The sequence below is a fragment of the Sceloporus occidentalis genome, unplaced genomic scaffold (assembly GCF_023333645.1).
Source record: "Sceloporus occidentalis isolate IW3139 unplaced genomic scaffold, rSceOcc1.0.p SCAF_9, whole genome shotgun sequence".
In the NCBI taxonomy this organism is placed as follows: domain Eukaryota; kingdom Metazoa; phylum Chordata; class Lepidosauria; order Squamata; family Phrynosomatidae; genus Sceloporus; species Sceloporus occidentalis.
In genome coordinates, this window is record NW_028316989.1 from 29,514,025 (window position 1) to 29,527,022 (window position 12,998).

General features: G+C 42.4%; 1 protein-coding gene across 1 annotated transcript in view; it reads left to right on the forward strand.

Annotated features, from left to right (window-relative positions):
• The first annotated feature begins 8,334 nt into the window (after window positions 1–8,334).
• THSD4 (thrombospondin type 1 domain containing 4) overlaps window positions 8,335–12,998 on the forward strand; it is a 276,631-nt gene continuing 271,967 nt past the window's right edge. The window contains exons 1-2 of the mRNA XM_089538427.1: window positions 8,335–8,363; window positions 11,728–11,797. Of these exons, the coding sequence (XP_089394553.1) occupies window positions 8,335–8,363; window positions 11,728–11,797 (99 nt within the window). The remainder of the gene's footprint in view (window positions 8,364–11,727; window positions 11,798–12,998) is intronic.

Below are 12,998 nucleotides of genomic sequence, written 5' to 3' on the forward strand. Positions count from 1 at the left end.
AGTCTTGTTCTGGAAACCCTCTAGTGAAAGACCACCTTGGGAGGCACTAAGGGGTTGTGGACCACACCAAGTGACACTCTAAAAGGTTGTGTGACACCACTGCTTCCCAAACATCTTGGGATATTTGGGAAGCAATGGTTTCACCCCCATTAGGGTGTCATCTGGTGTGGACCGCACACTCCAGTGATGCCCCTGGTTCCTGGGATAGTCTTGCCGTGGAGACCTTCTAAGGAACTAGTGAAAGACCACCTTGGGAGTCAGATGCTTCCCTCTGACATCACCTGATAATGCTTCTAGCCATGAGCCAAACTGGAATCTATCCAAAAGGGTGTAACGCAGAAGCCTTTCACCCCATTCAACTTCCCCTGCCAGTTTTCTGACCAAGGTTGCCATTAAAAACAGGGCTTGCTATCCCACTGTAATATATTCGCGACCTTCTGAGAGTCCAAATGATGCAAACTCTTTGCTTTCTGTGACAACGCCAGTAATTAAAAAACCCCGGTTACTCCTTGTTGCATTGCAGATGGTAGTCTTCATTAACTGGGAGAGGCTGGAGAATAATGATGTTTCCCGCTGCCCCTTTTATTTTCCTACTGTACTGTACGGATGTAGCCTCTGACCCCAACAACATCTTTTTTTCACTGGATTTTGGACCGGCAGTATTTCATCCCGACATGTGCTGGGCTTTAATCTCTGTGTACACATGCTCGCAATTAACTGTGTGGAAGTATTTATTGTTTCCTAAGGTCTTGCTAATAAGATGGATCATAAACTTTTAAAGGCAGGCCAAGCAAGCTGGGCCTCGGTCCCATCTTGAGTATGAATGCTGGGGCTGAACCACAAATCCTTTGAGAATGGCAATTTGCTATGGGATATCATCATATTGCTGTTGGCAAACCCCGGTTCCTGAATAGACCAGGCTGATGGAGTTTGGAAAGACACAAATTTGGATGGACTAAATAAATACAGTATCACATGCCAAGGATGCTCTAGATGGCTTCCATTCAGAGGCCATTATGGGCACAGCTCAGGGGAGTTCCTTTTTTTGGACTCCATCTTCCAGAATCCACATAGCCAACAGAGCTTGGAAGAGTTCCTTTTGGATCACAGCTTCCAGGATCCCTAACCAGTGCAAATAGGAAAATTTCTTTTTTGATAACTCCCCAAATTCCTGATCCCGCAGAGCTTAGAAAATCCCCCCTTTTGAACAATGGCTCCCTGGCCAGCAAGCCTTAAGAGGGTTCCATTTTTTAGTGGTGTAGACTCCTAGGACCTCTTAGCCAGCAGAGGTTATTGAACCACAGCTCCCAAAATCCGAGTGGATAGTACAATTCAACAAAGTGTGGTCTTTCTGGACTCTAGAATCCTACAGCCAGCAGCATTCAGAAAAGTTTGTCTTTGGACAACAACTCCCAGAATCCTCACCCCAGCAGAGCTTAAGAAAGTATCATTTTTGGACTGCAACATACAGGTTTCCTGTAGCCAGCACAGCCAGTTGCTGGACTTTTCTGAGCTCTGGTTATGGGTTTTTATGTCAGGATGTCTGACTCTGTCCACCTGTAGCATCTTAGATGGGAAACTTCACAGCAAACTAGAGGTCAGATTGACCTGTGTAGGCATAGTGGTTTGAGCATTGATTGGACTATGACTCTGGAAACTAGAGTTCAATTCCTTGCTCAGCCATGGAAACCCACTAGATAACCTTGTGCGAATCACACACCCTCAGCCTCCGTGTAAGGCAATGGCAAACCTCTTCTGAACAAATCTTGCCAAGAAAACCCTAGGATAGGGTCACCTTGTTGTTGTTGTTGTTGTTGTTGTTGTTGTTGTTGTTGTTGTGTGCCTTCAAGTCGTTTCTGACTTATGGTGACCCTAGGTGGCACCAAAGCAAGCAATTTTTAATATTGCGCAGCAACAGGTACCAATAAACCACTTTTGTATGTTTTTAATCACAAAAGCCCCATGATGAGACAATAAAAAATAAAACATTTTAGATAAATCCCTTTAAAGTTCATACTAAAATCCGGAGAGGATACCTAGTCTCCAATACTAAAATCCGGAGAGGATACCTAGTCTCCAATACTAAAATCTGGAGAGGATACCTAGTCTCCAATACTAAAATCCGGAGAGGATACCTAGTCTCCAATACTAAAATCCGGAGAGGATACCTAGTCTCCAATACTAAAATCCGGAGAGGATACCTAGTCTCCAATACTAAAATCCGGAGAGGATACCTAGTCTCCTTGACCAGCTGCTGTTGGAAGGCTTTAACCGTCATATAATTACAGAGACTGGCTTTCTGCCTTCATTCAATAGAAAAAAACAACACAGTACTTTCTTCCCCGAAAGCACAACAAGATGGATTAGTTTTGTTCTTTCCTTCCTCAATGTACGTTCAGAAAAAATCCACCTTTTTTGGATTCTGTTGACATGCTGAGTGTCTGGAGAATTCGAACCAGCCTTGAGAGGAGAAGAAGAATGATGCTGGGTTTCTGTAAAACCTTTGTGCGTCGGGTCTCAGTTGGTGCGGCTGGGTTTTCAAACGATACGTGATGTTCCCCTTCCTTTTGGCTTTTCATTCCCAGCACATTCTGATGTTTCTGTTCCTCAGCAAGAATGCACTTTTGTTTATAAAAAAAGATGCGTCTTTTTTGCTGCTGAAGTCCCCAGAGCAGCATGCAGCTAAAGATAAAAAAAAGCCATTTGGTTTGAACCACCATTAAAATGAGTGAGAGCAAAATTTCCACGGATGAGTTTTCCCTACCCAAGTATAAGTAGTTACTAACCACAGCTGGCCAAGTTGGAATGAGTTTTTTTTGGATATTGCAGTCTATATCATTCAGCAGAAAACACCATTCGAAGAGCAGGTTTAGACTTAGAAGAAGGAGGAGTGAAGATAGGAGGAAGGAACATCAACTATTAAGATATGTGGATGACACCATTATACTAGCAGAAAACATCATGGACTTGAAATGATTGGTAAGGAAAGTCAAAGAAGAAAGTGTAAAGGCAGGCTTGTTGCTGAACATAAAGAAAACAAAACTAATGACCCTGGAGGACCTGCATGCATTCAACCTGGACAATGAACAAATTGAAATAACGAACTATTTCCTGTACTTTGGATCAAACATTGATCAGAGTGGAGACTGCAGCCAAGCGATAAGAAGGAGACTAAGAATGGGAAAGGCAGCTATGAAAGAACTAGATAAGATCCCAAAGAGTAAAGATATACAACTAGCACTAAATTGTCCAAGTCATTGTATTCTCCATCACCATGGACGGATGTGAGAGCTGGACAGTGCGGAACGCAGATAAAAAGAAAATCAACTCAGGCCCCATTCAGACTCACCTATTTGCGCTGGATGGAACTGGGCAGAATCAGGTCCCCCCTTGAATCCCTCCGGAAGCAAGTGCCCACTAAAAATTTACCTCAATCAGGGCAATTAAACCCTGAATGCCCTTGCAGCTCTTCTGGAGAGTTCACATTTGCAGGTACTGGTTTAAATGAAGGTGCCTTTGCTGGCAATCAAATTCAGTTCCGCTTTCATCAAGGTGACATTTCCTGCAGCCATTGGGCAATTGGAAACGTGCTTCCCCCTCCTTTAAAAAAAAAACTGGTGGCAGTGTGCGCATCATTTGTCAAATTTAAAAACCTCCAGGTGTGTGTGTGTTGTGTGTGTATTTGGGTCACTACAGATTATGGATCTTCCCCTGCCTCCACTTTTCAACCCCAAAATGCAATCTAATGCCATTTCTGCATCCTTCCTCCTTGCCACCCCAGAATGCCTCATACACATACAATAATAATAATAATAATAATAATAATAATAATAAATTCCTCACCCCAAATGGCATCTCTGCATTCTCAGCCACCCCAGAATTCCTTACAGACACATACAGTAGCAAAAGCATTCTGTATCAATTTGCCAAATTGAAAGGGAAACGTTTGTAACATTTGCATTGTAGCATTCGCATAAAAAAATAATTTAGAAAAAAAGCCTTTTGCAAAGTGCCCAGATGGGAGCAAGGAAATGAAAGGGAAAGTAGCACAAGCAGACACACATTCTATCTATATATGTATCTACCTGTAGCAAAAAGCATGTGCATAGTCTGTCAAAAATAAAAAAATGAAAAATGAAAAGAGAGAAAAAGCTGCCTGAGAGAGCGGAGGCTTTCTCCATTCCTTGCCCTCCCTCTGACCTGCCCTGAATTGAGCCTTTCTCTGGCTCCTTCTTTCTCTTCTGTCACCCGATGTTGCACTCCATGGCACCCTTCTTTTCTCCGGCTTCTTCATCCTGCTCTTCCTCCTCTTCCTCCATCACCCCAATGAAGAGGAGGCATGTTCCGCCCTCTGCCCTCTCTCTGCCCTAAATCCCTGCCTTGAACTTGCCCCGATCATGATTGGGGACAAGTTCATATTCACCGGACCCATTTCCCCCCAAAAGATACAGCTTTTACTCCGCTTCCAAATGACCCGCGCTAAGGGGCATTTGCTCCTCAACTAATGTGAAAGCCTCGGATTCACTTGTGAGAGATTTGGGGCGAATATGAACTCCCCTTGTTTAATCCGGGTTCTGATCCAGGGTAAAAGGTAGTCTGAATGGCCCCTCAGTGGAGCTGTTTTGCTGGAGGAGAGTGCTGAGGATACTGTGAAAAGGCCAAGAAGACAAACAAATGGGTCTGAGAACAGATCAAAAATGAACTCTCCTTGGAAGCCAAGATGATCCAACTGAGGCTGTTGTGCTTTGGCCACATCATGAGAAGATAAGACTCCTTAGAAAAAACAATGCTAGGAAAGGTAGAAGGCACCAGAACGACAGGAAGACCACAGACCAGATGGATAGACTAAATCAGGCAGGTCACAAATATGGATTTACAGGACCTAAGCAGAGCAGTGGAAGATAGGGTGTCTTGGAGATGTCTTATCCACAAGGTTGCCATGAATCGGGGTCAACTTTGAAGGCAGTTAACAATAATAATTCTATGTAAAAATGTGAGCAAATGTTGCAAGCTGCAGTCACCATTCTTATGCTTGCAGTCCCCACAGAGGAATGCAGCCCAGGGGTGAGACATGTGCCTCTCTAGGACATACTTTCTGCATGTTGGACTAGATATCCCTGGAGGTCTCTATGCTTCCTATGATACCATGATTCATAATCATCTGTGTGATCATGAATCATGGTATCCTTCCAGGTTACCCTTTACCAGGTAACCACTATTTTTCCCACCTAGGGTTGTCAATGTTTGCTCATTTTCTTTTCCCATGCTAGACTGAATCATTTCAAAGGGTTTTTCCCTGCTGGGTGAAAATGTGAGTGCTTTTGTGCCGTTTCCAACAATTTTTCACACTTTGGGTCTTCTTTGGTGAAAAAAAATGTGTTTGATCCCGAAACACTGCACTTTATCTAAGCGAAATTGGAGCACTTTCTGGACTGTGAAAGGTAGTTCAAAGAGAGGGCAACTTTTTCAAACTCTGATGGTGACTTTCAAAGCCAAGCAGGCATCCATCAGAAAGAAAGAAAGAAAGGACATTTTTCATGCAAAAACATTACTTGGCAAAAAAATATGCTGACTGTTAGGGTGCATCTACATTGTAGAAATAATGCTGTTTGACACCACTTTAAGTGCTGTAGCACCATAAGAGAAGGACTTCTGGTGACTTCAAGCCAGACTATGGACCAATTGCATTTGTCTAACCTAACTTACATTACACAGCTGCTGCAAGGATCATAGATAATCCCAACGCATCTTGTCCTGAGTTGATGGGACTAGCTAAGAAGCTGCTAAATATTTTGGGAACTGTTCACTGAAGACCTTTGTAAACCCTTGGAATCAGCTGACCTTCTCATATTTGTCTTTCAACAGGCAGGACACCCAAAACCTGCCAGAAAGATAGCCCTTAATTGGCAACTTTGTGTGTGTAAAATATATTTTGACAGCAAGTCGGCGGGGCGTTCCCCCCTTTTTCTTTTGCCATTTTTCACAAAGTTTTGTGGCAAAGGCCCAAACTATGCTCATACTGGAAAAATATGCAAAGATTTATTTTCCCAAGGATGTGATACTTTCCCCAGCTATCTTTCTTCACGCAGATACCAACATTTTAGCCAATTTCTGAAACTGTCATTGGAAAATAGGGAGGAAAATGTGTTGTGCTTTAAAGATTTGCAGCTATCGGACCTCAGATCTTGCAAGGATTCGTCTTAAACTTTAGAAGTCTTGGAAATTTATTGGATAAGCAAGTGTGGTGTCTTTGAGACCAACAGGTCCAGGAAAACAACTCTTGCCAGGCCTAAAGGGACCAGATAACTATTGCTTATAGGAAATGTGCAATGTTAATGGAAACAGGTTACTTGGGGATGGGCGGGTGGGCATTGCTTTATGGATCTATCATGGGAGCCTATTTTTAAACCGTTATCCTCCAAACGTCCTTTTAATCTATGGATGCACCATGTAAGATGAAATCTCAGCACAGGCTTTGTAACCTGGAGTAAATATGTGCTAGTTGAAGATCGAGATCCCAAGCTCGCTCAAGTGCAGGATAGGCTTGCGCTGTGTAATCTGTTTTGCCTTGTTGACTTAAATATATGGCAAGCCAAACTAAATTTCCTTTTGTATTTATCTTGCTGCCTAGCGTGTCTGCCTTGCCAGCTGCTACTGACAATTCTCGAAGTAGCTCGGAAATTTCAGGAAATGGTTTTTCTAAAACTTTTATTATTGTTATTTTCTTCCAAGCAGAGGACTATTTTTAATTGATTTATAACCCTGATCCTTCTAAGGCCAATAAGACCAAGCAAATACATTTTCAGAGAGCAGAAAATAAGTTGTATCCCTTTTTAAAGTGAAGGCACTCTATTTGTAGGCGAATATTCAGAATAAGTAGGAAGGCAAGGGCAAGCCGCCTCTGAACAAATCTTGCCGAGGAAACCCTGTGATAGGTTTGCTTTCGGGTTGCCATAAGTCAGAAATGGTTTGAAGGCAGACAACAACAACAGCAACAACAACAAATGTATTCCTAATTGCAGAATGAGCATTTTCTTGGCCCAGAATTTGGATTTCTTTGAACGACGGTGGTCTCTGGCATCCGCTAAGCTAAGAATTCACATCACACAAACATTAAAATATAACTAAGTTTTCAGCAGAATTAAATGCAGTTGTAACTGTGACCATTAAACTGAAGAAGAACTCATACAGATAATATAACATACATTTGAAGGAAGACACCTGCAAATCTACCTGCTTCAGGATTTTATTTGGTACCTCTGGCATAGTGGTTTTGAGCATTGGACTGTGACCAGGGTTCAAATCCCTGCCCAGCCATGAAACCCACTGGGTGACTTTGGGCAAGTCACACTCTCTCAGCCTCATGCAATGGCACACCTCTCCGAACAAGCCTTTCCAGGAAAACCCTGTGATAGGTTTGCCTTAGGGTCACCGTAAGTCAGAAACGACTTGAAAGCACACAACAACTGCAACCAACGCATTCCTAATAGCAGAATGAGCGTTTACTTGGCCCAGAATTGGGATTCCTTTGAATGACGGTGGTCCCCCGCTCGAGTCAAAGAGGGCTCCAAACAGTGCTTAACTGTTTCTAGTCAATTACAACCCACCTTTGTCTTGGGCAGATAAAGTAAATCCCATGTTATCCAGCAGATGATGTCAAGCTTTCTACAATAAACAGTTGGCGCTCCTGTTGCCAGCAATCCTGGGCTGTGCGGCACGGTGGTTTCAAAGATAAGCTCCAGCTTTCTCCAGCCATCTTACCCTTATCTGATGGGTTGACAGGAAATGATAAGGTCTTATCTGCGAGGAGCCATGCTGTAATGTTTCCCTCGCAAGGGTCTTACAATCTGAATACTTGGCTTGGATGTTGCAAGCAAAGGAGAAAGCCAGAAAGTGAAGCTGGCGGAAGAGGTAGATTCTGGGAACAGGGCAGGATTTTTCATCGTTCACCTGCTGGGTTGTTGTTTGATAGGGAATTTTTCTTTCTACGTCAGACTTACCAAACGTATTGTGCTTTTGGCTTTTAGCGGTGGCAGTTAAAGCGGTGCCAAACAGCATTAAATCTGCAGTGCAGATGCAGCTTAAGTAGCTGATAAAGAACATTGGCCTTGGCTTTTAGAATCAGAGACATAACCTTTGTGTTTTTATCTCATCTTCAATTTTATATGCATTCTGGAAAAGTGTTTAATAAGAAATGTTGAGAAGTAATTATCCCCCTTTTTAAAATGTTATATTTGTTTTCCTGCAGGATTTCTCTATAATCCACTCTGAAATTCTCACACACTGGAAGGCATCCGTTTGCTCTGCGGCACTTTGCTTTAAGGGTCAAGAACCATGCTAGACAATTTTAAAGGCTCTTTACGGTGAGTATTAATATACCAAGCAACTTACATGTATATTTTCTCATGTATATCTATATTCAGGGATGGTATCATGCAATGTAATCAGAGCTCCTGTTATTTTTTAGGACTCTGTTGTAGGTAATGGATTTAGGGTACAGACCACCTAAGTTAGCAGTTTGGGACATTGACGGGAAGAGGAAAGATGGACAGAGGCAAATTTTGTTTTTGGATAGCAGCTCTCAGCATCCACAGAGATCATGGCCAATGAACGTGGTGGTTGAGGGGATCTGGGGAATTGAAGTCCAAAAAGGACGTTTCCCAATCTGGGAAAAAGGCATTCATACTCTAGCCCTGCCTTTTGTACCAGATGTTCTGTTAAAGCTCAGGAATACGTCGATTTTGGTAACTGAAGTATGCCAGTAGTCTAGATTTAGGATGCATCTACACATTATTATTATTATTATTATTATTATTATTATTATTATTATTAAACTTTATTTATAAAGCGCTGTAGGTTTAACACAGCACCGTACATAAAAGAAAAGAAAATAAAGTTAGTAGCAATAATGAACTTTGACACCACTTTAACTGCCATGGCTCCATCCTACAGAATCCTGGGATTTATAGTTTGGAGGAACAGGTCTTATGATGCATCTACATCATAGCAATAATGTAGTGTGACACCATTGTAACATCCATGGCTCCATCCTACACAATCCTGGGATTTATAGTTTGGGCAGAATGTCTTAGGCTGCATCTACATCATAGCAATAATGCAGTTTGACACTACGGTAACTGTAATGGCTCCATTCTACAATATCCTGGGATTTGTAGTTTTGTGAAGTACCAACAATCTTATGTTTAGAGGGTGCTGGTGACAGGGTGTGTGAGTGTGTGTTTGTGTGGTTATTTTCCTTGTGAATGAAATGCTAAGGCTACTTTGGCTGGAAGAGAAAGTCTGAAATGTCTTTGCTCCTGCTTTCTATCTTGGATTAACAAACATGTACAAGCGATCCATCCCAGATTAAGAGCCATTCTTGGTGTCACTTGTCAAAACATCCTGATCTTGAGTGCGAGACTGACCCACCCCATTTTCCATTCCAAAACTGCCTTGCGGAGTCACTTGGCTCTCCTATGTAGCTTTCCCTCATTTGAAGACTGCCAGTCTGTAGCAATCCCTGCAGAATAGGAAGAGTCTATTTTTGTAAGGTTGGGAAGAAACCTCTTATTTTTGAAATGAAATAAAATAAACCCAGGCATGGTGAAGCATGCACGACACGGTGAAACCTTGCCAAAGCAAACTATCAGTTGACATCACACAAAATGGCACGCAGGCGTTTTCAAACGATATTTTACGCGATGTCAATCGATAGTTTGCTTTGGCTGCTGTTGCTCTGCCCTTGCAATGCTTCATGATGCAAACTTCTCCACTTTTGACTCAATCCACTCGATGCGAACACAATGTATGCACACATGTCAAAATACGCTGAATCAAAAGGGGGAGGTTTCTATCAGGGAAGAGCTGCAGATTTTGGACTCTGGGCTGGAAAGAACAAGCTAGTAATAGCTTTGTAGTTTCACCCAGCCAGACATGTTGTTGTTGTTGTGTGTCTTCAAGTCATTTCCAACTTATGGTGAACCTAAGGTGAACCTATCATTGGGTTTTCTTGGCCAGGTTTGTTAAGATGGGTTTTACCATTGCCTTCCCCTGAGGCTGAGAGAGTGCAACATGCCCAAAGTCATCCTGAAGGTTTTCATGATGGAGGAGGGATTCGAACCCTGATCTCCAGAGTACTAGGAGGGTGAATTGGTAAAATCCTTTGCAGAAACAGGATTTTAAAAATCTGGGTGTCGTTCGTCAGATGCGTCAGCGTGAAAGAAAAATAATGCAAAAATAATCCAAATTGAAAGCTCCTTTTGTATTTTCTGAATTTAGCAAAAGTAAAAAGGAGCTGGTTTTGATGACATTGCGTTTGGGTTATTTTCGTGTTATGTTTTTTTCACACAAACATTGTCTGAAAAACAACCTGCAAATGCATGTTGTTTTCAGTTTAAATTTAGTTTTTGCATGGGATTTTCCCCGGGTGATAAACTTCCTAGTCCAACACTCCGCATCCAGATGTAAAGACAGGACAATCCAGAACCGAGTTTCATTGTCTCATTGGATGGCTGACTTTGCACAAACAACACACGCGCACATGCAAAGATAAGACCTGATTACGATAGTCTCTTTGGGAAACGGATTGCGTTAAACTCAGCGCGGAATAATCGGCCAAATCTAAAGGACTTTTGCCTCTGCAGTGAGAACTTTTTAAGCTGTCCAAAGTCTTTGGCTTTGAAGATTAGGGTCTTTGCACTTTCCAGGATGGCGGTACTTGTGTTTGGGATTGTTTGCAGAATGTATTCATGGAAGTGCACAACTGTCGGACCCAGATTAGGAAGTGCCGTTCCTTTCCCCTCCTCTTTGAACCGCAAGCAGCAAAACTGTTTTTTCCTCCCACAACGGTTGAACTTTCTGCCAAATGGATGGAAAGGGAGTATGCGTGTGTATGTGTGTGTGAGAGAGAATTAGAGCAAATACATTGGAGAGTATATAGAAATTATGGAGAACTGTTAGCACATCTTAGCGTCTTGCATTTATAGACCTCTTCCGCATGCTCAAGACTTTTTACAGGTGAAAGCAGGGAGAGGCTTGCAATATTTCTGGGGTTTTGCACCAACGTTCATTGCTCATTTCATTGCCCTTCCCTGGTTTTACATTGCTGAAGTCTCTACCCTATTAGTTGCTTTGACCCAACAGGTTAAGTATCTCTTACCCAAAATGATTAGGGGCCAGAAGTCTTTGGGGTTTCAGATTTTTTCACCCCAGATTTTGGAACATTTGCAGACACCTAATGATATGTCTTGGAGATGGGACCCAAAAGAAAAGAGATCATCAGGGTCTGAACTTGAGCAAAACCGAGTAACAATTGGATTGATAAAAAAAATATATCACATCTGTGAAAGAACTGTGTGGGTATGAAATTTTAATTGCGTTTTTTGAATTAAGCACCCGGAAATACATTTAAAAGCTATGCTATTGAAAAATAAATTTCATCACAGGCTCATGTTATAGATAGACAATGGTGGCTCATGACTTTGGTGTCAGTGGGTTTTAGTAGGAACTTTAAATGATCTACCCAATGGGGTGGACCTCATTGGGGAACATGTTTTAGCCTCTTGGAGAGCTCTTTTGAGGTTTGGAATAATATCTGGCATGGATTTACCATCCCATTGATGTGGAAGCCATCAGCCTTCACATTGCTCTCATAGAGCCCAGCCTAAGAAGTTGTTTGTGGCTTATCTTGAGATTTGAAACTCAGTCAAAATTATTTGTGTCCCATAGGATCCTGAGTTCCATAGTTGTACTTGGATTTCAGCTTGTCCTCCCACAACCTTCGATCGAACACAGAAAGGTAAGCAACTCTAATCTGTGGTCTTGGTTATTCTGCCTAAGTACCATATCCTGTCCGTTTTCAGAAGCTAAGAAGGGTTTGCTCCAATTAGTCTTTGGATGGGAGACTGCCAGCAAATGGTGCTGCAGGCTCCATTTCAGAGGAAGGCATTGGCAAAACCATCTCTGAGTATTCCTTGCCTAAGAAAACCCTATGTGCTAATAAGTCAGTTAGGTGACTTGAAGGCACGCATGCACACACTGAAGAATTTAGGATCTAAATACACTAAAGGCACCAGATCGACTCTGATCTTGAAAGGTACGCAGGGTTGGCCCTGGTTAATACTAAATAGGGTTAATTCTGGTTAATACTTGGAGGAGAGACTGCCAATGCATCCCAGGTGCTGTAGGCTATGTTTCAGAGGAAGGAACCGGCAAAACCACTTCTGAGGATTCCTTGCCTAAGAAAAACCTCCAAAATTTATGGGGTCACCATAAGTCGCCTTGCATCTTGAAGGCACACCCACACATCCTGAAGGCACCAGATCCAGCCTGATCTTGGAATCTAAGCAAGGTCAGCCTTGGTTAGTACTTGGATGGGAGACCACTCATGACTATTGCATGCTGTAGGCCACTGATACCCAAACTTTGGTCTGTCAGTGTTTTGGACTCCAGCTCCCAGAATTCCTAACCATTGGCCAAGTTGGCTGGAGTTTATGGGAGCTGAAGTCCAAAACACCTGGAGGACCAAAGTTTGGGAATCACTGCTGTAGGCTCTATTTCCAAGGAAGGAACTGGCAAAACCACCTCTGAGTATTCCTTGCCTAAGAAAACCTTATGAAATGTATGGGTTTGGCTTTTGGAATTATATATATATATATATATATATATATATATATATATATATATCCATCCATCCAAGCCATGGATAGCTGAATCCACAGATGTGGATTCTGTGGATACATAGGGCTGAGAGTAACTTCTTCAGGTGCTAGCCGTGATGCTGGCCCATAGGTCCTCCAGAGTTCGATATCTCTTAAAAGCGGAGATCAAGTTGCAACATAATCTGCTGCTGAAATTCCATTTCGGTTTGATCTCCAGGGCTCAGCTCTTCAATAACACCCCGATCAGGTCATTAATCCCTCGAGATGAATGTATATTTTCCCCCCTCCATCCTTAAGAATCCAGCTATTGTGAGCGAGTGAAAGGCATTTATGTCCTGA